The sequence below is a fragment of the Nycticebus coucang genome, chromosome 14, assembly GCF_027406575.1.
Source record: "Nycticebus coucang isolate mNycCou1 chromosome 14, mNycCou1.pri, whole genome shotgun sequence".
In the NCBI taxonomy this organism is placed as follows: domain Eukaryota; kingdom Metazoa; phylum Chordata; class Mammalia; order Primates; family Lorisidae; genus Nycticebus; species Nycticebus coucang.
Genome location: NC_069793.1, coordinates 46,007,061 through 46,032,678, shown reverse-complemented (window position 1 = coordinate 46,032,678; position 25,618 = coordinate 46,007,061). Strand labels below are relative to the sequence as shown.

The following is a 25,618-nucleotide window of genomic DNA, read 5'->3' as shown; positions in this document are numbered from 1 at the left end:
AGAGTCCTATTGACCAGCCAGAGAATGGGAGCCCAGGGAGCGCGTTCCCTTTGCCCGAGGATGGCTCTTCGTGTTCGCCAAGCGGCTTGCAACCTGCCCCGGGGCGGCTGGCCCTCCCCCCCTGTGAGTGTGGCGGGTTGTACCTGGAGCCTGGGCCTGGAAAGGGGGTGTGGGTCCTGGGGCAGGGGCTGGGGGCGTGGGGGGGGGGTGCCCTGTGCTGTCTGCAGCACCTCCCTCCACACTGGGGCCCAGGAGTTCTCCATATGTACCAGTATTCTGTCACTACAGACCAATCCCAAATCTGAGGGGAGAGACGGACAAGGGTGGACAGCTGGAGGGGAGAGGAGGGAGAGACGTTGGCGGAGCAGCCCCTTTTCTTTCCTTCACTCTCTCTTAACTTTACCCACCTGCCTTTCTTTCTTGGTTTGCTTCATGAATGCCAGGCTGCTGGCCAGAAACTACCTACCCAGCTGCTTTATTGAGTTAGATTTGCGTGTTCTTGTGCTGTCTGCAGCACCTCCCTCCACACTAGGGCCCAGGAGTTCTCCATATGTACCAGTATTCTCTCACTACATACCAATCCCAAATCTGGAAATGACTGAGCAGTTTTCTTTACTCATTAGGTTTCCAAGATGGTGACCGTTAAGCATGAACTTATTAAGAATTTCACTTCGGAGGAGGCCATTCATCACAACAAGGTCTCCATTATAGGAACTGGGTCTGTTGGTATGGCCTGTGCTTTCAACATCTTATTAAAAGTAAGCTATGTGCTGTGTGCCATAGGGTTAAACAGGTTTTCCTCGGGTGGAGGCAAGGCCACTGCCTATGGTTCCGCGGGTTTTGCACAGTTCAAGGGGTCACAGGTCCTGGGATGGTCCGGAGGCACAAGTATCTTTTTCTAATTGTTCCACCCAGAAGGAGGTCCTTTTTCTGAGTTGTATGGTGATAGCATGTGTATTAGAAGTTCTGGGAAATTATGTTGACGTTGCATTTTCCCTTATGTAATTACAATATGAGTTACCCCTTTGCTTGATTTGGAAACTCAGCTCGAGTTATTATTAGAGGCTGGGCGCGGTGGCTCACGCCTGTAATAGCACTCTGTGATGTTGAGGTGGGTGGGTCGCCTGAGCTCAGGAGTTCAAGACCTACCCGAGCAAGAGCTAGAACCGTCTCTGCTAACAGTAGAAAACTAGCCAGGCATTATGACAGGCGCCTGAGGCAAGAGGATTGCTTGAAACTAGCTAGGAGTTTGAGGTTTTTGTGACCTATGGACACCATAGGACTGAACACAGGCAACAGAGCGAGATTCTGTCTCAATACAAAACAAAATAACAAAATAAGTGGCAGAAAAAAAAGTGTACAACATGTCAGTGGTAGGCATTCGACTAGTACCAAATATAATACTCTTTTTTTCCTTTAAATATCTCATCCCCATTTCCTAGTTTCTATCTTTATTTCCCTTCCTTCCTTATTCATGTCCTGTTAGTTGTTCTTAGTATTGATGTAGCTGATAGTTAGATTCTAGTTTAATGGCTAGAGTCGGAGACTATAAAGATTCTTTTCTGTGAATATTACCCTGATCTGAGCCCTTAAACTTTTAGTAAATCATAACAGACTTTGAGCTATACTTCGCTTTTATTAGTGGAATATTAATGGGTTTCACTTCTAAATGACATAATGTCCTGAGGACATTAAGAGTAGTAGCAGCTGTCAACTGCTGTCCTTGCCAATTATACAAACTCCCCATGACTCATTTTGCTGCATCAATTGTAATGCGTTTATCAGTAGTGTTCTGTTGCTAATACACATACATGAAAACCAATATATTGGTTTTTTGGTTGTTGGATTTTTTTTGTTTGTTTTTTGGAGACAAGGTCTTGCTCTAGTCACTGCCAAGGTGGAATACAGTATTGTGAACACTGCTCACTACAGCCTGAACTCATGGGCTCCAGTGAGTTTCCTACTTCAGCTTCCCAAGTAAAATGAATTACAAGTGCATGTCACCATGCCCAGCTAATTTTCCTTGTTTTTTTTTTTTTCATAAAGACAAGGTCTTTATGTTGCCCAGGATGGTTTTTAACTCCTGAACTCAAAGAGTTCTGCCCCACTTCCCAAGTTAAAGGCTTGAGCCACTACACTGCCCAAATTTGTTTTAAACATCAATTATAATAACTGTTTACTTTATTTACATTACCTAGTACCACAACCCTGAAAAGTAAATAGCACATCTATTTTATAGAGGAGAAAAAGGCACAGCTATCTTAAGTTGCGTGAATTGATAAGCATATAGATACTCTAGATACAGAAGTTTGAAGTAAAAGATTTATTCACTATCTCTTTTTTGATTTATTCACTATCTTTTTTCTTTTTATTTTCATTTTTTGATTAAATCATAGCTGTGTACATTGATATGATCATGGGGCATCATACACTAGCTTCATAGACCGTTTGACACATTTTCATCACAATGGTTAACATAGCCTTCCTGGCATTTTCTTAGTTATTGTGCTAAGACATTTACATTCCACATTTACTAAATTCTATCTCTTTTTTCAATGGTCTTTCTGGGAGGGATTGAGCTCTATCCATTAAAGTGATAATAGCTGCAAGCTCCTAGAACTTGAATTCTGTTACATTGCAAACTGTAGCAATTATATATCATAGGAAATGTGGTGCATAGTCCCTCTGGTCACTTTACTCTCTCCTTCTCCTTGCCCTAGACAACGCAACTTCTTTCATTCACAGAGATGATGAGATCTTAGAAACTCCTTTCTTTCTTTCTTTTTTTGATACAGAGTCTCAAGCTGTTGCCCTGGGTACAGTGCTGTGGCGTCCCAGCTCACAGCAACCTCAAACTCTTGGGCTTAAGTGATCCTCTTGCCTCAGCCTTCCCAAGTAGCTGGGACTACAGGCACCCACAACAATGCCTGGCTATTTTTTGGTTATAGTTGCCATTGGTGGGCCTGAGCTGGATTCAAACCCCCCAGCTCTGGTGTATATGGTTGGCACCCTAGCTGCTTGAGCTACCGGTGCCGAGCCAGAAACTCCTTTCTGATGAGGGAATTCTCAGTAGTTGTTTAGTAATTTATTGGCAGGAGTTTATGGTACAAACCTAGTAGAGATACGATTATGCCTTTCAAAATTATTGCTCATACCATAATACATAAACTTTCATTAGTATAATGTGAGATCTAACTTTGTTTAATGTAGTGTTGTATCCTGAGTCTAGAACAATGTCTAGTGTAATAGACACTTAGTTGAATGAAAGAATTGCTAAAATCCAAGTGCACATTAAAATGGAAAAAGCACTGGATTGTGAATACAAAGATTGGGTAGTCTACCCTGCTTCATTTTTATAAATAAGGAAAGTAGCTCCAGAGAGATTGAGTTAGAATGCATTTTTATAGACTTTAGTTTTTAGAATAGTTCTAGATGTACAGAAAAACTGAGAAGTAGAGAGTTTATACACCACGTGTAGTCATTAACATTATACCTTGGTATGACATACCTTAGTATGGCATATTTATCACAATTAAAGAGGTGGCCCACATACAAAGAATATTTTGTGAATATTTTATAAAATTTTGTAATGAATATTTTGTAAATTAAGGTACATTTGGCTGCAATTTCCCATTTTCCCTATGCACGGTGACTTTATGGAGGACCTTCGGGATAGCCTGTATTATCATTAACTAAAGTCCATACTTTACTCAGGTTTCCTTAATTTTTACTTGATGTTCTTTGTTCCATGATCACATCCAGGATGCTACCTCATAATTTAGTCACCATTTCTCCTTGGACTCCTGTGACCTGTGAGACTTTCCTTGTTTTTGTTGACTTTGAGTATTTTTTAGGGGGAGAGGGGACAGAGCCTCACTATGTTGCCCTGGGTAGAACGCTGTGGCATCACAGCTCACAGCAGTCTCCAACTCTTTGGTTTAAGCGATTCTCTTGCCTCAGCCTCCCAAGTAGCTGGGACTACAGGTGCCCTCTGACTTTGACTATTTTATGGAGTGCCTGTCAAGTATTTTATAGAATGCAGCTTTGTTGGAATTTGGTGTTTTTCTCATGGTCAGACTGGAGTTTGGGTTTTAGGGAGGAAGACATAGAGCAGTTCTCAACCTGTGAGTCGCAACCCACAGGAACTATATTAAAGGGCCACGGCATTAGAAAGGTTGAGAACCACTGACATAGAGGTAAAGTGCCATTTTCATATCTAGGGTACATACTGTCAATGTGATTTACCGGCATTGATGTTGACCTGAGTCACCTGGCTGAGGTAGAAAGAGTAACTGGAAAGTTACTCTTTTCCCTCTTTCCATATTGTACTCTTTGGAAGGACCTTGTATGTGACCCACACTTGAAGGTTATGCTCTCTTCCATGAGTATCTATCCTCCAGAATATTAAATTACTTTAATTCTGCTCAATGGGAGATTTTTTCTTTCCTATTAATTCAGTCATTTGTTAATATTCGTATGGATTCATGGGTCTTATTTAATATTTTAGGTTATAATCTAATAACTAGTTTCTTAAATTGTTCCAGCTTTGGCCATTGGGAGCTCTTTTCAGTTGGCTGCTTTATCCCTTTGCCATACTCCATCAGTGTGGGGTTTTTATTTTGTTTTGAGTACTTCCTGACTTTCTGAAGGTTTAAAATGTTTCAGATTCTTCATCTTTTATATTTTTGCACCAGTCCTAGAGTCAGCCTTTTCCCCACAAGGAACTTTGGTCCTTTTATTGGAGAATGATATTAGAAACCAAGATCTGGGGCCAGGTATGTTCAGTGCTACTGGGGTTATGATACACTTTAAAAACTATTGTGTAGGGTGGCGTCTGTAGCTCAAAGGAGTAGGGAGCTGGCCCCATATACTGGAGGTGGCAGGTTCAAACCTGGCTCCGGCCAAAAACTGAAAAAAAAAAAAAAAAAAAAGAAAAGAAAAACTATCGTGTAGGCTCAGCACCTGTAGCTCAGCGGCTAGGGCGCCAGCCACATACACTGCCAAACAACGACAACTACAACCACAAAACAGCTGAGCATTGTGGCGGGCACCTGTAATCCCAGCTACTGGGAGGCTGAGACGAGTATCACTTAAGCCCAAGAGTTTGAGGTTGCTGTGAGCTGTGATGCCATGGCACTCTACCAAAGGTAACATAGTGAGACTCTGTCTCAAAAACAAAAACAAAAAAAAAAAAAAACCAACTATCCTGTAGAAATAATTGTATCAGTACTGTGTAATCCTGTTCTATACTACAACAGCCTCTATGAATGAGTATTCAGAAAGCACTGGTATTTCATGAAGCAACACTCTTTTTCCTTGTGGTACATCTTAGCCGTCTAGGTTAATCAGTTATATCTAGTTTAAAATTTAAAATGCTTAGCTTTGGCTTTCGAATAATCAAAATAAGTTTCAACAATGTAAGTTGGGTTACGTGCTTAAATTATAAATACTTGATTGTTTAAGTACTATTGCAAAGTGCCGCGGACCGCCAGTCGAATGAGTCTCAGTCTGAGGGCTTTTCAGGGCGAACGTTACAGGTTGATTGGAAGGTCGACGCAGGATGATTTTGACAGACTACTAGACACCACAAGTGATGATGAAAGTAGCTGCACTTTATTGATTTTTAAGTCTGGTATTTATACATTTTCTTTCCAGGGTTAAAACAATGTAATCATTATTTTGCTTATGCTTGTAAATTATCTTTGTGCTTCCAATTATCTTTGTGTTTCCATATGTGGTTTATCATGCATTATATGTTTTCAAGGTTTTGCTCTTTGGAGGGAGGTGGTTTATTTTTTCAAGGTTTTTGTTCTAGGGAAGTGGTTTCATTAGTAACACCTGGTTGCTTCCCCTTATCTAGGAATGTCAAGGCTTGTAACTTCTCTTAGTTCTGTAATTGTTCTCAGTTTCTTATGATCTCTTTTAAAAACAGCTGAACATATTCTTTTATGTATAATGCTTGACTACTTCTATATATTTTTACTCTAATTAGTAACTATATTTTGATTCATAGTTAATTGTTTATTAAACATTAAACTACTCTATTGATTTGTGTTACATATGAAAATTAGTGAAGTAAGATGTTTTTCTAAGTAAAGTTTTATTGCAGGTGGTGATAATGCATGTTGTTAGAGAAAAGTTTTTCTGTGAGAGGCACTGTGGATGGTGGGTGTGCATATCGTGATGGAACATTTTGTTTGCCGTTTTCTGCATTCTCTCAATACATTGTCTCAATTCACTGACATTCATGGTGGGAGCGTGCTCCCTTGGAGACATTAAGTCTCCTTTGGTTATATGAGATTATGGACAAGTAAGTCATTGTGTTTATCCTCAGTTCCTTAAAACAATCAGGCATTTAAACTTGACAAACAGGTTTTAGACAGGTTTTAGGCTTTTATGCCGCACCTCATGAGTTCCTACGTTCACTAAAAGGCATACTAGGCAACTTATGCGCTGCTGTTGCAAGCCAGGGGGACTGGGGGCAACGCTCCGGGGAGCACGCACCGCCTTACCACAGTTTTTACAACGCGGACAGAGCCATCCCGCCACGGCCAGATGCCGGGGGTGCGGCATTTCCCCCTTTTTTGTTAATGAAACGTAGTTCAAAGAGGTCTTGGTGAACAGCCTTTAAGGAGGAAAAGACACAACGAAGGAGACATGGTAACAGTAAGACAACACAGAATATCAGGCATCCAATAATGACAATAAACACAATGTACTGAATCCAAGATAAAGGATTTAAAGATTTGAGATTGTCAGAGAGCGACTGAGCCAGAGCATCGAGAGACGTATCAGGTAGATGGGCTTCACTGATGGTAGTGATATCCTTTTGAAGGGTATGTAAGTCATGTGTAATATCATTATCCTTCCACACACCTTGTAAATGTGCCTTTGTTTTGTTCCAAGAGGTGGAGAGGTTATAAGGTAGGGGAGTGACACAGATAGCTGGAAAAGCAGAGTGACATCTAGTTTGAAGTTTATGTTGTATGAACTTTATATCTTGTCCTAGGGCTAAGACTACTTCTTCTAAGATGTTAAGTTTTGCTTCAAGTTTATTATCTATACTAGCCTGAGTCATTAAAGTTAGAGTAATGTTGCTACTTAAAGAGTTAACAAAGTGAGCTGTATGAACTTCCTGAACTAGGGCGGTAGTAGCCACTGTAAAAGTAGTAACTATAGAAATTAAAGCTAAAATACCTAAAATCAATGCTGTTACAAATCTTTTAGGTCTAATTAATTCATTAACAGTATGTAAAACTTGTAAGGCAGAATTATCATACCAAGGATCATCTTGCAAGTCTACAGGTAATAGTACATAAGAAGGTCTTTTTACAATTAAGATAACATTTAGCAATCTATTATTTACATGAAATATACCAGAAGAAGCAATACAATTGGTTATTTTTACAAGTTAAAAGATTTTAAAGGAAATACATAGTCAACTGGATCACATGTAAATTCTTTCACAAATTCTCTTTTATGAGTTTCGTTTAACTTGTACAGACCATCTACAAACATTCTAAACTTTCTTGAACTTTTGTTCTGCCTTTTACTTTCTTACATAACTATTCTGCTTCAGGACAAAATTTATCACACAAGATTCTTTCTTTATACAATGTCATTCTTCTTTCTGCTTAATTTCTCTTACTCTCAAAAACTCACTTTCCATCAAACAGGATTCCAGTTTACCATGAAGTTACTTATTCACTCAGCCAAACTGATAATTAGAAGGTTTAAAAGACAAGAATTTTATCCGTTGACAAAGATTCAGTTTGTAAAAATATTTTTCTTATTTATACAAATTACTAGTGGTAAAGGGTCAATAATAAAGGTTTTAAACTTCACCCTTGGGATTCCGTCAGTGCTGTTGTCTGGGGGCTGTAACACTTGGGAGGTAGGCCCGCCCCACGAAGGGCAGGGGGGCCCTCAGCTTCCTTCCCCGCTGGGTCTTTTCAGCCGTCTTGGAGTCAGTGGAAATGTGCCGGGTGCCGGTGGTTTTGTTTGCTATCGGCGAGTGTACTTTCATTTTCTCCAAGCGGCGGGTGAGATCTTGCAGCAGCCGCTGGCGTCTTCTTCTGCGTTGTCTTTTCTGAATCTGAGTTAACTACTCCTGGAATAACTTCAAAGTTTTTAGTATAATTTGAACTTTTACCAATTATAATTCCAACTGTCCCCGGCAAGAGTTGCCCTTTTACTGCAGTGGGGATTAAAGTAACACCGTCCCATTTGGATAATAAGACATTCTTTTCACTTGCTAAATTTAAACCTGCACTCTCAGGCGTGCCCCGTGAAAGGTCATGAATAGTAAATTCAGGGGCTAGAGGATTTAAAGTAGATAAGGGCTGTGTTTTACAAGCTACAGCCTGCTCTCCCTTGGGGCCTGGGCTGGGAGAATGCCCCTTTTACTAGTTTTTTGATCTCCGTACGTCCTGATCCTCAGGATCAGTGTCACCCTTGTCATTCAAGGGGGTTCCATCCTTATGAAACCTTGATTTACATTTATTTTTCCAGTGTCTGCCCTTCTTACAGCGAGGGCATAAGCCGGGTGGGTCCCCCCTCGGCTTATTGGCATGGGACTGTTTACAGTCCTTCTGCATGCGTCCTGGCTTGCCACAATTGTAGCAAGTGTTAGTAGGAGCTGTTGGCCCCTTGCCTCCTTTATTGAAGGAGTTTTTCACATATGAGCTAAATTTCTGCCCTTGCATTGCTGCAGCAAACGCCATTCCCTGTACGATTGCTGGTGAGGCATCCATGCATGCTTCTAACTGTTTGAGCAACAGTGATGTGCCCTCAGACGGGGGGAGCATTCTGTTAATGGCTTCTTCCAGCCTTGAAATAAAGTCTTGGTACGGCTTCTCCGCACCTTGCTTAATAAGAAAATGTATGAGCTCCTCCAACCGTTTGAGGGACACATTGAACCCATTTTTAACTAACAAATGCTGTAACATGACACTGAATATACGTTCCTCTTTGATTAATGCGTGCCTCATGGTACCTGTTGATTACTCACACTTAACCGGTCAGCCTTTACCGGCGGGACTGCAGCTCCCTGGTGAGAGTCGCCTTCAATCTGAAAAGAGAGAAAGAAAGAAAAAGAAAGATCACCTGTCCTTCAGGTCCCTGTTCGAGGGCGCCAGCTGTCGCGGCAGCCGGGCGAATGAGTCTCAGTCCGAGGGCTTTTCAGGGCGAACGTTACAGGTGGATTGGAAGGTCGACGCAGGATGATTTTGACAGACTACTAGACACCACAAGTGATGATGAAAGTAGCTGCACTTTATTGATTTTTAAGTCTGGTATTTATACATTTTCTTTCCAGGGTTAAAACAATGTAATCATTATTTTGCTTATGCTTGTAAATTATCTTTGTGCTTCCAATTATCTTTGTGTTTCCATATGTGGTTTATCATGCATTATATGTTTTCAAGGTTTTGCTCTTTGGAGGGAGGTGGTTTATTTTTTCAAGGTTTTTGTTCTAGGGAAGTGGTTTCATTAGTAACACCTGGTTGCTTCCCCTTATCTAGGAATGTCAAGGCTTGTAACTTCTCTTAGTTCTGTAATTGTTCTCAGTTTCTTATGATCTCTTTTAAAAACAGCTGAACATATTCTTTTATGTATAATGCTTGACTACTTCTATATATTTTTACTCTAATTAGTAACTATATTTTGATTCATAGTTAATTGTTTATTAAACATTAAACTACTCTATTGATTTGTGTTACATATGAAAATTAGTGAAGTAAGATGTTTTTCTAAGTAAAGTTTTATTGCAGGTGGTGATAATGCATGTTGTTAGAGAAAAGTTTTTCTGTGAGAGGCACCGTGGATGGTGGGTGTGCATATCGTGATGGAACATTTTGTTTGCCGTTTTCTGCATTCTCTCAATACATTGTCTCAATTCACTGACATTCATGGTGGGAGCGTGCTCCCTTGGAGACATTAAGTCTCCTTTGGTTATATGAGATTATGGACAAGTAAGTCATTATGTTTATCCTCAGTTCCTTAAAACAATCAGGCATTTAAACTTGACAAACAGGTTTTAGACAGGTTTTAGGCTTTTATGCCGCACCTCATGAGTTCCTACGTTCACTAAAAGGCATACTAGGCAACTTATGCGCTGCTGTTGCAAGCCAGGGGGACTGGGGGCAACGCTCCGGGGAGCACGCACCGCCTTACCACAGTTTTTACAACGCGGACAGAGCCATCCCGCCACGGCCAGATGCCGGGGGTGCGGCAGCAAAGGCATTTTTCCTCCTGGGAAATGTTTAATATGTAATAAAGATAAAAGAATGTATAGTTAATATAACTTTTCCCACAGTAGTTAAAAAGGTAATACGTAAGGTTCATAAATAAAAGTAATACAAACAGATACATGGGGACGTCACACTGTCATCCAATTTCCATCTAACCTTTGCATGATATCCATGTAGGCAACCATTTAAATGACTTTCTTAAGTATCCTCTAGCATTTCTTTTGCAAATACAAATATATTTTATCTCCTTTCTTACATATAAATTGGCATCCTACACATACATAGTACTAATTGGTTTCTGGAGGTTTTTTTTTTTTTTTGGAGACAAAGTCTCACTTTGTTGCCCTTGGTAGAGTGTCATGGTGTCATAGCTCACAGCAACCTCAAACTCTTGGGCTCAGGCCGTTCTGTTGCCTCAGCCTCCCGAGAAGCTGGGACTACGGGCACTGGCCACAACGCCTGGCTATTTTTAGAGACAGAGTCTTGCTCTGAACCTGTGAGCTCAGGCAATCTACCCAGACTCCCAGAGTGCTAGGATTACAGGCATGAGCCACTGCACCTGGATTCCGCAGCTGTTATTGTCTGAATATAAAACTAAACATTGTAGGGTCAGAAGGAGCTTTGTATTTTAACTATAATTTGCTATAATTTGAATGTATATTCCCTCTGAAACTCATGTTGAAACTTAATCCTCAGTGTTGATGGGTTTATGGATTAATGGGTTATCTTGGGATTGGGACTGGTGGCTTTATAAGAAGAGGAAGAGAGACTTGAACTTAGCACTGTCAGCAGTGCCCTGCACTGCCTTGGGACTCTGCAGAGGCCCTACCAGCAAGGACCTTGCCAGATACGGCCCCTTGACCTTGGACTTCCCAGGCTCCATAACTGTAAGAAATAAATTCCTTTTCCTTATAAATCGCCCAGTTTCAGGTATTCTGTTATAAATAACAGAAAATGTACTAAGTCCATTTATTAAAAAAACTTTTATTGAGTTCCTATGGATGCTAAGGACCATATGGGTGGAGATGAATCAAGGAGCTCACAGTCTGGAAATTCCTTTGACAGGAATTTATTACTCAGGTGTTACTGTCTGAATATAAAACTTGACAGGATTTATTACTTATTACTTTATAGCCTTAGCTGAAATTAAAGATGGGGATGTTCACTACCTTCAGATACCATTTAGTAAACAGTTTGTTTTTGTTTTCCTAATGATGAGCTGAAACTTCGTAACTTGTGTCTTTTCTGGTTTGGACTTCTCTATCAGGACGAGCTCACGAGGAGATACAGTATGCCTTCTCTCAGTTCAGTAATTACAAGCTAGACGTAGGTCACTAATATAAGAATTTTCTTTCATTTTCCAATTAAGAGGTTCTCCCCTCACCTCTCTCCCCTTTCACAAATATCTTTTAGGGTTTGTGTGATGAACTTGTCCTTGTGGATGCTGATGAAGGCAAACTGAAGGGTGAGACGATGGATCTTCAGCATGGCAGTCCTTTTATGAAAATGCCAAATATTGTCTCCAGCAAAGGTTAATACTATACTATAAATATTCTAATACTACATGAACAGATATCTAAGAACATCTTTACTTTCTTTGCTCCAGTTTTTATAGATAAAGCTGGTTGCTTCCTGCTCTGTATTCTTATAACATGTTTGATTCATTAGATTATCCTTTGTTTACAAGATTTCCTATAACACAGGACTGAATTCCTTGTAAACAACAGAAATAGTAGTTATGACAGTGAGCATTGATGGCCAGTGTGTGCTAGATAACTGACTAAAGAACCTTACATGTATTATTTGATCTTATGCACAATTCTGTGTTTTACGGATGAGGTACCTGTAAACTAAGGTTGAAGTGATGGAGTGTGGATTTTTATTTTTATTTTTTTTTGTAGAGACAGAGTCTCACTTTATTGCCCTCGGTAGAGTGCCGTGGTGTCACACAGCTCACAGCAACCTCCAACTCCTGGGCTTAGGTGATTCTCTTACCTCAGCCTCCCAAGTAGCTGGGACTACAGGCACCACCACAATGCCCGGCTATTTTTTTGTTGCAGTTCGGCTGGGGCTGGGTTTCAACCCGCCATCCTTGGTATATAGGGCCAGTGGCCTACTCACTGAGCCACAGGCGCCACCTGATGGGGTGGAATTTTAACCCAGTTCTTTTTGAGTCCAAAGCCTAAACTCTTCACCACTATACTTTATTCACTTGCCCCCTAGGAGATAATTAATTTGAACAAATGAATGATGGCTCGGCATCTGTAGCACAGTGGTTATGGCACTGGCCACTTGCACTGGGGCTGGAGGGTTTGAACCCGGCCCAGGCCTGTTAAACAACAATGAAACAACAGAATAGCCAGGCGTTGTGGTGGGTGCCTGTAGTCCCAGCTACTTGGGAGCCTGAGGTAAGAGAATCACCTAAGCCCAGGAGTTGGAGGTTGCTGTGAGCTGTGATGCCATGGCATTCTACTGAGGGTGACATAGTGAAACTCTGTCTCAAACAAACAAACAAAAAAACAAATGAAGGAACCAAGATCTCCCTATTCAGAGGTCTTTTTATACCACATCTCTCTCTTAAGTAAGTGTACCTCATTGACTACACTAATCCAGTTTATTGTTTTTTTGTGCTTTTTTTTTTTTAAGGCAGAGTGTCACTATATCACCCAGGGTTGAGTGCCATGGGGTCATAACTCACAGCAACCTCAAACTCTTTTTTTTTTTTGTAGAGACAGAGTCTTACCTTATCGCCCTGGGTAGAGTGCCATGGTGTCACACAGCTCACAAACTCCAACTCCAGGGCTTAGGCGATTCTCTTGCCTCAGCCTCTCAAGTAGCTGGGACTACAGGCGCCTGCCACAATGCCTGGCTATATTTTTGTTGCAGTTTGTCTGGAGCCGGGTTTGAATCCGCCATCCTCGGTAAATGGGGCCAGTGCCCTACCCACTGAGCCGCAGGCACCACCCAGCAACCTCAAACTCTTATGTTTAAGTGATCCTCTTGCTTCAGACTCCAGAGTAGCTGGGACTACAGGTGCTGGCCACTACACTCTAGTTTTTTCCATTTTTAGTAGAGACAGGGTCTCGCTCTTGCTCAGGCTGGTCTTGAACTCACGAGCAATCCACCTGTCTTGGCCTCCCAAAGTTCTAGAATTACAGGGGTAAGCCACCTTGCCCACCCTGACTAATCCTCATTTTGACTTTTTACTCTAGTGCAACAGATGTGTCAAGAGGGTTTTTTTTTTTTTTTTTTTTTTAAAGAGACAGGATCTTAACTATGTTACACAGGCTGGACTTGAACTCCTGGGGTCAGGTGATCATCTCAGCCTCACTAGTAGCTAAAAGTACAGACATGTGCTTTCATTCCTGGCTTAGGGCTTTTTTTTTTAATGGACAAGGAAAATTTAGAATTAATCTCCTGAAATTAAGAGTACTATGGGCATAGAATAAGATTTAAGGGAACCCACTCTTGGGTAACATAGTGTGGTGATTGAGGTGAACAGGAAATATGTACTTAAATGTCAGATGTTTTCTTTCATAATCTGTTTTTCCTTCAAATCTTTCCCCAGATTACCTTGTCACTGCAAACTCCAATTTAGTGATTATCACAGCAGGTGCACGCCAGATAAAAGGAGAAAAACGCCTTGATTTAGTCCAGCGAAATGTGTCGATCTTTAAATTAATGATTCCCAGTATTACCCAGTACAGTCCCTGGTGCAAAATGATTATTGTTACCAATCCAGGTCAGCTTTATTTTGACTATTAAGTGAAGAGTTTGGGGGAGGAATGGGTTTAGTAACTTGGTAGAAAAGAATAATTAAATGAGCATTAAATCCTAAACTACCAATATAATTGTGGGCTCTCATCCTGTTTGGTTGATATAACATGTTTTTTGCACAGTTGTAATCAGTGTAATACTATAATGAAACTTTCTTTAAAATCTAGTATGTATGAAAAGGTAATCTGCTTAATCATATGCTTTCAGGGTTTACATGCTAAAGGCAGAGGTTGGTTCTCCAGATGAGTGTGTGAGAAGAGAAAATAGCCCTATAGTTTACTGCCTGACTCTTCAGAATCGTAATAGACTCCTCACCGGTGGTGCATGTACAAGGGAGACAAACTCAAGATGTACTTTGGAGATAAAATGTGCAGGGCTGCTGATAGATTATGTGTAGTAAGGAAAAGGGAGAAATCGAAATTAACTTCTAGGATTTTTTTCTTTGATTGGATGGTAGGTAGTTCCATTTACCTGGGTTGGGATGCTTTCAGTGGGGTGGGAGTCAATGAGGGAAGGAGGAGGAGATGTTAGATAGAGGGAAGAAAAATCAAGATTTCCAAATGGGACCTGTTAAATTTGAGATATGTGAAAAAAGGAACTGTCAAACAGCTGACTGTGAGTCCAGAGCTCAGTACTTAGGTATATTCAAATTACTGTATTCTAAAATAATTTGGAATAGTTTTTTCTGTGGGCAGGTTAAAACAAAGTACATGACTTAAGTATATTTGTTCATTTTAATTTTGATTCTGTGGAGCTGCTATTTATTTTGTTTCACAATTTTATAAAATATTTACATGGCTCCAATGTTAAATCTAGAGAATAGGAATTATTCTGAGAAGTCTAGCCTTATCCCTGTCCTCTTCTCCCTGTAGCCTCTATGACTTTATAAGTAATCATTTAAAATTTTTATTTTATTGGGGGGGAGGGTCGCCTGTGGCTCAAAGGAGTAGGGTGCCGGCCCCATATACTGGAGGTGGCGGGTTCAAACCCAGCCTCAGCCAAAAACTGAAAATTTTTTATGGTTTTATTTTATTGTTGCTATATACATGTTTCTCTCCCCTTCTTCTCTCCTGCCTTCCCTTTTCTCTCCCTCCCACTCTCTTGCCCCAGGCTAAAGTGTGTCTTCTTTTATTTTTAACTAAATATATTGTGAAGCTCACTCCACAAGAGATTTAGAGATGTGTTGATTAGCTTTGTTGGTTAAGTTTTGAAATCGAAATCATCTCTGTTCTTTGATTATTTTGGATCTTCTGGGTCCTTTGTATTTTCACATAAATTTAATTAGCTTGTCATTTTCTGCAAAACCAGCAAGAATTTTGATAGAGATTGCATTGAATCTGTGGCCAGTTTTGGTGGTATTTCCATCTTAATAATATTAAATCTTCTGATCAATGCACATAGGATATTTTTCTATTTATTTAGGTCTTTGATGTCTTTCACCAAAGTATTGTAGTTTTTGATGTTCAAATTTTATACTTCCTTTGTTAAATGTATTCCTAAATTTTTAATTATTTTGGATGCTATTAAGGATAGAATTGTTTTCTTAATTTCATTTTTGGATTATACATCACAAGGACAGTTTTGGAAAAGTAGTTGATTTTTATACACTGATCTTGTGTCATTGTGCCCAACTCATTAGTTCTAATATTTTGTAGATTGTTAGGATTTTCTATAGAAAAGATCATGTTATCTATGAATAAAAGTTTTATTTTTCCCTTTGTATTCTAGATATCATTTATTTCTCTTTCTTGTTTAATTGCCTTGGCTGGGACCTCCAATACACTGTTTCTAACAAGTGATGAGAATGGGTATCCTTGTCTTGTTCCCAATTTTTGGAGGAAATTTTTGGGTGTGGTGGCAAATGCTTGTAGTCCCAGCTTCTCAAGAGGCTGAGGCCAGAGGATCACTTGAGCCCAAGAGTTTGGGGTTGCTGTGAACTATGATGATGCCATGGTATTCTACCCAGGGCAACAGAGTGAGACTGTCTCAAAAAAAAAAAAAATCTGCTAAGGCTTAATTTTTGACCCAGTTAATAGTGATTGTAAAAGTTCTTTATGTATGTTATGGGGCATGGTACTCACTCTATATCTATTTGTTTATACTTTTTCTTTTTTTGAGACAGATTCGTAATCTGTCACCCTGGGCTGGGTGCTCTGGCATTATCAGGGCTCACAGCAACCTTAGTCTCTTGGAATCTCAAGTGATTCCCTTGCCTTAGCCTCCTGAGTAGCTAGGCACCCATGACAACGCCCAGCTAATTTTTTTATTTTTAGTAGAGACAGGTCATGTTCTTGCTCAGGCTGGTCTTGAACTCATCACTTAAGCAATCTGCCTGTCTTGGCGTCCCAGAGTGCTGGGATTACAGGCATGAGCCACTGTATCTGGCTTGTTTATACTCACTGATGTTAGTTTTATGAAATTATTACTAATTTTTTTATGATACGTCAGTTTCTGACAGTTACGTTAAAATTGTCCACAATGCATATGAATCAAATCCACCTTACAACTAATTTTCCAGTACTCTGAGGTGGTTATATTACTAGGTGTACCTAGGTATGTGGTTGTTACATGTTGTTGGGTTGTTTTGTATACTTATCATGTAACATCTCTATCCCCATTGATGCTGTTTTTGGTTGAAAATTCTGTTTTGTTTGCTAGCTACATTGACCTTTTGGTTAATAATTATAATTTTAAAAATTCAAGAAGAGTAAAATTCTGATACAGCCCATAATGCTAATAATGTTTAAAATAATTCACACACCCAAACATCAGACTGTATCAAAAATTTTCTCTTGCCTTCTGGGACAAAGGTCTTGATTATGTTTCCCTGTTAATGTACTATCTTTACGTGTTTCTTTCTATTCCCCTTTTAACTAAACTTTTTGTTGAAAATGGATTATTCTCTGAGAAATATTCTTATTTAAAAGATTTAATAAGGGAGTACTTATTTGTCTTAAAATTTTTCCTGTCTTTTTTTTTGAGACAGAGTCTCACTATGTCACCCTCAGTAGAGTACTGTGGTGTCATAGATCACAGCAACCTCAAAACTTCTGGGCTTAAGCAATTCTCTTGCCTCAGCCTCCCAAATAATGGGACTATAGGCGCCCGCCACAGTGGCCGGCTATTTTTTTGTTGCAGTTGTCATTTTTGTTTAGCTGGCCTGGGCCGGGCTCAAACTTGCCAGCCTCGGTGTATGTGGCTGGCGCCATAACCACTGTGCTATGGGCACCAAACCATGTCTTAACATTTTCTGTGGAGTGAATTTACCATACTGTGCAAAGCGGCAGATTATGGTAAAGGCTTTTCATAATTTATTTATATTTAAGTGGGTATTTTGGAGTTGTGGTATATAGGGACAGTTGGATGGAGAACCCTGTTCTTTTTCCCTTACAAAACTGGCTTGTTTATACTCGCTAGTTTTGGTAGTTTTTTATTTTATTTTATTTTGAGACAGAGTCTTACTTTGTTGCCCTTGGTAGAGTGCTATAGTGTCATAGCTCACAGCAACCTCAAATTCTTGGGCTTAAGCAATTCTCTTGTCTCAGCCTCCCAAGCGGCTGGGACTACAAGCACCTGCCACAACGCCCAGCTATTTTTAGAGATCAGGTCACTCTTGCTCAGGCTGGTCTGGAACCTCTGAGCTCAGGCAGTCCACCTGCCTTGTCCTCCCAGCGTGCTAGGCTTACAGGCGTGAGCCACTGCGCCTGGTCAGATTTTTTTTTTTTAATTAAGTTTTTTCTTTTGTTTTTGACCATACATCTGCTAAAGATACTAGTTTTACTATAGGTAAATAAAGAACAGGAGGCTGAGGCAGGAGGATCACTTGAGTACAGGAGTTCAAGATTATAGTTATCTGTTCTTAGGCCATTGCCCTCTAGCCTGGGCAATGGAATGAGACCCTGTTAATAAATAAATGTGTGTATCATTTAAGATGAGAACTTTTTCTGACTTGTACTTTTTTCTTCATAGTGGATATCTTAACTTATGTTGCCTGGAAGTTGAGTGCATTTCCCAAAAACCGTGTGATTGGAAGTGGCTGTAATCTGGACACTGCCCGTTTCCGTTACTTTATTGGACAAAGGCTTGGTATCCACTCCGAGAGCTGTCATGGGCTGGTCCTTGGAGAGCACGGAGACTCAAGTGGTAAGCCTAAACCACCATTAATTAAGCCTTGCATGCTCTTTGAAACATATTTCACTATAGTGATCAATTATAGATGTACTTATGTAAAATAGCTCCTGGATGGGGAGAAAAGCTTTATGCCACTTTAGACCCTTTAGTAGTGTTTACTTTTTAGCACATTTATTGTCTTCATGATAATACAAAAAAATATACAAATTTGAAAACGTGATATTGCTACCATAGCAATTATAGATTATAGTGCTTTTTTAAATACAGAACTAAATAACATGATATAGTTTTCATCGATATTACAACACTCTAGTCCAGAGATCATTATAATTTAGCTAACATAAGTCTTTAGACTAAGGGATGGGCATACCTGGAGAATTAAGGGAAGAAGAAAGGTGCTTGGTGACAGCAGCCTTTTTTTCCTTTTGTTTCTTCTCACTAAAATTGTTTGAAATCCATGTAATGTAAACCCTATGGAAAAGGCTATGGAAAAGGACTTACTGGGAGAACAATTAAAACTTATTTATAGGGCGGCGCCCGTGGCTCAGTGAGTACGGTGCCGGCCCCATATGCCGAGGGTGGCGGGTTCAAACCCAGCCCCGGCCAAACTGCAACAAAAAAATAGCTGGGCATTGTGGCGGGCGCCTGTAGTCCCAGCTACTTGGGAGGCTGAGGCAAGAGAATCGTGTAAGCCCAAGAGTTAGAGGTTGCTGTGAGCCGTGTGACGCCACGACACTCTACCCGAGGGCGGTACAGTGAGACTCTGTCTCTACAAAAAAAAAAAAAAAAAAAAAAACTTATTTATAGTTGTAAGTTTAAATCTGCCACTTTGTTTGGAGATCCTTGCCAAGATAGCATTGTGAATCTCCATCTGTGGAGATTTTGATTTAGATCTGGAGTGTAGCTCAGATATTTGAATTTTGATAGTTCTGTTGAACAATACTAATTGCAAACCACGCAGGAAAACTGACAGTTTTGCTAAGGTCAAACCAACCAAAAAAACTTCCCCCCAAACCAAAACCTGCTATATACCACATAATGCAAGGAGTTTTTTGCATCTCTTTCTTAGTTCCTATATGGAGTGGAGTGAACATTGCTGGTGTCCCTCTGAAGGATCTGAACCCAGATATAGGAACTGATAAAGATCCTGAGCAGTGGGAAAATGTCCACAAAAAAGTGGTTTCCAGGTAATATGTTACTTTCATATTTTTGCACTGAAAGTTGTGAGCCTATGTTTTGCTAGAGAGAGATGATTAGTTACTTCAGTATATGTTGTTTTTATTTACATACTTTTATTAGTACTTACTTTTTGTGAGCATATTCATCAGATAATAATTAAGCAGTTAGGGACTGCTTCTGTCATGCTTATTGCTAAGCCTAACCAGTGTCTGACATGTAATAGGGACTCACTTGTTGACTGACAATATATTTATTTAAACATTTGCTGTGGAATTTTTTCTTTCTTAAATTTTTTGAGACAGTCTTTCTCTGTTGCCCTAGGTAGAGTGCTGTAGCATCATAGCTCACAGCAACCTCAAACTCGTGGGTTCAAGTGATTCACTTGCCGCCTCTTGCCTCAGCCTCCTGGGTAGCTGGGACTACTGGTTTGTGCCACCAGGCCTGGCCTAGTTTTTCTATTTTTAGAAGAGACAGGGTCTTGCTGTTGCTGGTCTCAAACTCTTGAGCTCAGACCGATCCACCTACCTCAGCCGTCCAGAGTGCCAGGTTTACAGGCGTGAACCAAACTAACTTCTTATGTTCCTAATTCTTACTTTACAGTGGCTATGAGATGCTTAAAATGAAAGGTTATACTTCTTGGGGTGTCAGCCTATCTGTTGCTGATATAACTGAAAGTATTTTGAAGAATCTTAGGCGAGTGCATGCAGTTTCCACCCTAAGTAAGGTAGGATATTCATGTTTGAAAATCATTATTTAACTTTAACATAAAATGGTAGGGGTAAGATGCATTTTGGGGGGACTCTTTTGAGGTTGATTTTGTAGAAACCCCTATCTTCTTAAGTCTGTTCTTTGCTGCTGCTGCTGCTGCTGAAGGTGGGGTAAGAGTGGAGGAAAGACCTACCTTTGTAGACCTTTGTCCTGGCCTAGTGTGACAGTTCTTACTACATTTATTAGATAAATAACAAAGATGTGAGAAAGACTTATTTTTAACTGAGTTATCTAACTCCACAAATATCTAGTAACACGGGGAACCACTGTGGGTAGATCTTGCCACATTGGGAGCTGTTCTCTAACAGTTTCAATTACATCCAATGACGAGACCTAAGAAAGAAGCACTATCACAAAAGATTAGCAGTCTCCTGGGGATAGTCCCTGTTTGTGTAAAGGGGGAGAGGTTAAAACAAATGGAACTAAATAACTGGATATAATTTCTTTTTTCTTTTTTAATTTGGAACTAAAAAAAGGATTATGTTTATTGAGGGCAAGCGGATGCAAACAATGTAAAAAACAAAAGCTCATCTGGCATTTAATTAACTTTTTCTTCTCTGCTTGACAAATGGGAGTTGGATTTTATTTGTATATATTCTAAGGATCCTGATCTGCTCATGAAATCCTTATGTAGGGAGAAGCTGTGGGGCAGATGTTTGAAGCAGTCCTTTGAGAGAACACTTTTCAGGGCAGAGTAATTGCTCGATTCTGCCTACTTCTTTCCCTTCTGCTTCACGTGTACTACAAAATAGTCGTTGCATGCAATGGTGAGGCCCACAATTAGGGAAAAGAAGCTCTGGAAGCCCACTTTGCCATCTCGGCACTGGTCCAGTTCCTTCATTATTTTGTCTAAGGCCAGAGGGTCTTTTTGATTTTCCAAAAATCCCGGGAACTCCTTCTCCATGAGCACTCTAAGGTCCTCCTTTGTTAAGTAGCCTTTATCCCCGGCAAATTTGTGAAACGTGAACATCATGGTTTCCACGGAGTGCTCCGAGATGGCATTTTGGTGAGATCTATTGGGCCGAGAGGCGCGGAGGATGGTAGCTGGCTGGGGTGCCGGGGTGGCGAACCCTGGAAATAATTTCATAGGAATTTTGAAGTGGTCCTCTGATAGGAAGTGATTTGGGTTAAGGAGATAATGAAGGAGGGTGGGGTCTATGTGGAGAGATGATGAACAATAAATATGTCCAATGATGTTTTAAATTGTTTTGTCTTGGTTCCGTTTCTGCCATAAGTCATACTAACCAATCCATTAAATACGCATTCACTCAGCAACTGTTGTTTCTCAGACTATAGACCTTCTTATCGAAAAAGGAATAATTTTTAAGTCTTTAATTTCAGGGCCTGTATGGAATAAATGAAGAAATCTTCCTTAGTGTTCCATGTATCTTGGGAGAGAATGGCATCACAGACCTTATAAAGTTAAAGCTGACCCCTGAAGAGGAGGCCCGTTTGCAAAAGAGTGCAGACACACTTTGGGAAATTCAGAAGCAGCTCAAGCTTTAAAGTTCTGAAGTTATTGAAGAGAGCTAGTAGTTATGGAATTGTGTATACCATACTTTTGAATAAATGTGAATTTCTGCAAGTTGGAAAAAGGAAAAGGGGAACTGTTAACTGCCCTATTTACTTAATCCTCTAGCTCTTAGTATCCAGATGGTGGGTGATTTTTTTTCCCCCTACAACGGTAAGTGACTGCATCAGAGGTATTTTTTGGTACCTCTGATATACTAACAAACACTTGCTTTGTATATACTGAATGTGTAATTGTTGTTTGGTCCAGAAGAATGTGTTTATTGTGTTAAGAAGTTCTGATTCTTTTCATCAGGTACATGGCAAATTCTTTCATTCTGGCTAATACCTAAGTTCATTTATATGTTATTAAAAATAAGTTGTACTTTTCTTTATAATGTAAAAACAAAAATATATACATAACACAATCTGTTAGTTCCTAACACTAAATAAAACCTTGATTTGACTTTGCTAGTTTTTTTTTTTTGGCCAGGTTTGAACCCTCACCTCTGGCATATGGGGCTGGTGCCCTACTCCTTGACAGGCACCGTCCTTGACTTTGCTAGTTTTTATACTGATAACTTTTTTGTTTTTAAAGAAAAGATCTAAACTGTATAAACCCCCTTGGTGATGACTGAGGCTAAATTGGTCATTTGTAGGCTGCCTAATTTATCTTAAAATCTTCTGAAATCAGAATGTTTTCTTTGTGATTTCATGAGCCTTCTGGCGCTCTCGTTTTGATAGAATATTTCTGGATGAACTGGGTAGAACATACACCGGCTATGTAGCTCACTGGGTGGTCACATACTTGGCTTACAGAATCACTTGCCATGAAGCATGAACTTTAAATGATAATAAAAAGCAGGGAGGCAATATCCCCTTTAATTGTGGCCAGACCATCTTACCTAGTTAAGGTAAGTTCTCAACTTTTTCCAACTCTCAGGTATATATGGCTCTGTACATGCCACTCTGTTCTTTAATGAAAAGAGTTATGGTTCAATGAGGCCTAGAAAAAAAAAAATCTAGCAGGGGATGGTAGAAGGTCTACCCTGGACATTTCACAGAAAAAGGTCACTGATCCCTCAATTTCAAAATTTGGGTGTACCATTTGGTACACCCCATAGTAAATAGAATTTAGATTATATGCTATGGAATAACTCCTACTATACTTCAATTTAAAAGATATGTATTTGTTAAATGAACAGCTGGGCTTATTAAGGTTTCATGGATCTTTCCTAAAGAAGTCCAATAAAGAAGAGAACAATTATGCAACAAATTTTATTTAGCATAATCAATCCCAACATTCAGCACAAAAAGTTTACAGAGGATAGAAAGTGCATTAATAAAAGCCAGTCTTTACTAAAAGAAAACAGAAAATATATTATTGATTCAAAATATTTTACACTTGAATGATAAACTGCAATAACTTATTCTGGGCACCTACTAGTAAGAGAAAGAAAGAAGAAAAGAAAATGTTTTAAGACGAGCTCAATCTCCAGCTGTTATCAGAGCAGTCAGTAGAGGTCACTAAGACCAGCAGTCTTTCTTGCTTTTTGCATTAGGGCCCTCAGCTGGAACTGTTTACGGGACAGAAGACGTACATGCTGGGAGGGGAAAAAGTTTAAATAGTTTAGAATGGCTTTGATCCAGATGCAGGCATAAAGTACCAACATAGTTTATAACCTAGGTGGGATCTGAGAACCCTAACTTTGTGAAACCTTCCTTTACAACCAATACCTTAATACACAGGCTTTTTCCAATAGGGAAGCATATTGCTGGTTCTGGCTCAGGAGTTTGAGCTACATCTTCAGAAACTTGTCCTATGATGCAACCAACATTACCAAAAAAGTCACTATGAATATTTCTCCCCTCTTAGCTAAAAGAAGGGGAAAGGCAGGGATGAACAGCAAACAGCATACCTCTCTTGCCTCTCCAAGTGCATCTTTCCTAAGCTTTACTACCCATACAGAAGGTTATACAGAAAAGGAATCCTCTTTTGGGTCTCTGGTTTATACTCAGCTATTTACACACTTAGACCAGTTCCAAGGCTCATGGTTTGGCCACATTCACCCATAGCCAGAGAAGCAAGATCAGCAAGTGACTTGATCAGTCTTCTATTATACTGCAGCTGGATCAAGTATCTAAAAGGTAGCTGTTATTATTCCCAAAACCATGTTCTTTACAGCCCAACAGAGAGCAGTAGCTGAACTTGGCTTACTAGATCTTAATGTCTGTAAATAGCATTAAGCCTGAGACAACCTTCATTCAAAAGGGATCTAAAGGGTGCCTTGAAGGGTTATTTGATCTGGGAAAACATTTGATCTAAAATTATGCAACTCTAAAAAAATTAACAGATTAAAAAATGGGGCAATCAGTGATCTTAGTTTAGGAGGTATGACCTGAAAGAACCAATGGAAATCTGTGCCTCATACTTCAGTCAGGGTCAGTAGTAAGAGAAGAATTACATTTATTAATGGTAGGTGGTATATTCCAGCCTCTAGCCAGCTTTTCTTCCCCTACTCAGATCCTCAGCAATCTACAGGTGAGAAAACACTACTGCAGCCACACATGTAGCTCTCTTTTGGGAAGATAATCTGAAACCCACATTATAGAGAAACTTGGTTTGTGGTTTCATGGTCAGTCCCTTTATAACACAAATTTTAAAATACTACGAAGCAGAATGAGGAAGACATACCTTCAGGAAGACATCCAGGTCTATTACTCCTCGCCTTAAGGCTTCTCCCAGGTAAAAGATAGTGTCTTCAATTGCATTTTCCTCTGCATACAGATTTAAAATCTGTTTGTATAGTGGGGCTGTGGGAATGATAACTTCATCAATATCATTGTTTTCAGACTGATTTTCCATTTTCTCCAGAGCAGAACTGAGTTCTTCATCCTTCTTTTTCAAAAGTTCTATGTTTTTATCAACCTCAGCCTGAAAACAGAACAGTCCAAGCATGATGGCTTTATACAAATTGTTCATAATTATCCACTTGTCAGATATCTATGACTCCATTTCAAAGGAAAAGACTGGTGAATAAAGTAATGTTTAAGCAAGTCATGGACAAGAATGTTTTAAATAACACATTGGTCAAAAGATAAAGGAAAAGGTACGTTTTAATATGCTAAGTAAAAATAGGACAACTATGGAAATACTCTGGGCAAGGCACTTTCAGTGACAGTGACAAACTTATCATTTAGCAGTGACATATAATTACAAACTAAGCCATCAGATAAAAACCTTTCCAGCAGGAGGTTCCCTTTCACAGAAAACCATAAAAGAGATTTTTCTTCCAAATAAGTGGGCATGTGTCATAGAATAACTTTCCCCTGTTTATGTAGAGGATTCAATGCAAAGAGCCCCGAACACTTGCATTCTAGTTACACCTCGATATTGTAGGTGGTGGCTATAGGCTCTAAATTATATTAGTGTCACTTTTGAAAATAGATGGCTACTGTGAGACTCACTTTACACACGAGAAAAATTTTGTAAGGCTGTCAACCTACAAATCACTTTCTACAAACCTACAACAACTCGTGTGTGTGTGTGTGTGTTTTTTTTTTTGGCTGGGGCTAGGTTTGAAACCGCCACCTCCGGCATGTGGGAACGGCACCCTGCTCCTTGAGCCACAGGCGCCGCCCTACTTTTTAATAAAAAATGCAGGTTTGTTGGAATAAATTTTCCCTCATGGGGTTGAAAAGTGAAGAGTGATGCTGGAGCTTTAATTACGTTGGTACCACCAAAGCACAGCTGCCTGCTATAAGTATTAGAAAGCTTAACTAAATTTGCATATGTTTATACATAGCTCACAAGTCAACCAAATTATATCTGGATTATTAAGTTAGAAGGTTTGCTGAAGATACTTTTAAAAATAGCTCACATAAACTTGGAAACAAAATAGAACTGTCCATTAAGTCTGTACCTTAGGTCTACAGATTTTTTTTTTTAAAGAGATGGTCTTTCTTTATTGCCTAGGCTGGAGTGTAGTGGCATGATCATATAG

The 25,618-nt window shown here is 39.7% G+C and overlaps 3 protein-coding genes across 4 annotated transcripts in view; 1 reads left to right on the top strand and 2 right to left on the bottom strand.

The window, feature by feature from the left end:
* The first annotated feature begins 629 nt into the window (after nucleotides 1-629).
* On the top strand, nucleotides 630-22,064 carry LDHAL6A (lactate dehydrogenase A like 6A). Its single transcript, XM_053560821.1, has 7 exons — nucleotides 630-758; nucleotides 11,664-11,781; nucleotides 13,819-13,992; nucleotides 17,997-18,170; nucleotides 19,228-19,345; nucleotides 19,938-20,061; nucleotides 21,447-22,064. The coding sequence occupies exons 1-7, from the start codon at nucleotides 633-635 to the stop codon at nucleotides 21,609-21,611; spliced, it is 999 nt and encodes a 332-aa protein (XP_053416796.1). The 5' UTR covers nucleotides 630-632; the 3' UTR covers nucleotides 21,612-22,064.
* LOC128564876 (protein S100-A10-like) lies at nucleotides 20,584-21,453 on the bottom strand. The gene has a single exon (XM_053560820.1). It carries the CDS (start codon nucleotides 21,190-21,192, stop codon nucleotides 20,818-20,820), a length of 375 nt encoding a protein of 124 aa, XP_053416795.1. The 5' UTR covers nucleotides 21,193-21,453; the 3' UTR covers nucleotides 20,584-20,817.
* An 814-nt stretch (nucleotides 22,065-22,878) lies between the features above and the next one.
* The window catches only part of TSG101 (tumor susceptibility 101), a 44,350-nt gene continuing 41,610 nt past the window's right edge, over nucleotides 22,879-25,618 (bottom strand). For both annotated transcript variants that reach the window (XM_053560817.1, XM_053560818.1), the window contains 2 exons: nucleotides 24,310-24,549; nucleotides 22,879-23,218 (listed from right to left, as the gene is read on the bottom strand). In XM_053560817.1, the coding sequence (XP_053416792.1) occupies nucleotides 23,129-23,218; nucleotides 24,310-24,549 (330 nt within the window). In that variant the 3' untranslated portion in view covers nucleotides 22,879-23,128. The remainder of the gene's footprint in view (nucleotides 23,219-24,309; nucleotides 24,550-25,618) is intronic.

What these genes read in the sequence shown, in the direction of transcription:
- LDHAL6A (XM_053560821.1), top strand. Translation starts at nt 633, where the DNA reads ATGGTGACCGTTAAGCATGAACTTATTAAGAATTTCACTTCGGAGGAG. An exon ending in CTTTCAACATCTTATTAAAA is followed by an intron (nt 759 to 11,663) that starts GTAAGCTATGTG and finishes AATATCTTTTAG; the next exon opens with GGTTTGTGTGATGAACTTGT. An exon ending in AGAGCACGGAGACTCAAGTG is followed by an intron (nt 18,171 to 19,227) that starts GTAAGCCTAAAC and finishes TCTCTTTCTTAG; the next exon opens with TTCCTATATGGAGTGGAGTG.
- LOC128564876 (XM_053560820.1), bottom strand. Translation starts at nt 21,192, where the DNA reads ATGAAATTATTTCCAGGGTTCGCCACCCCGGCACCCCAGCCAGCTACC.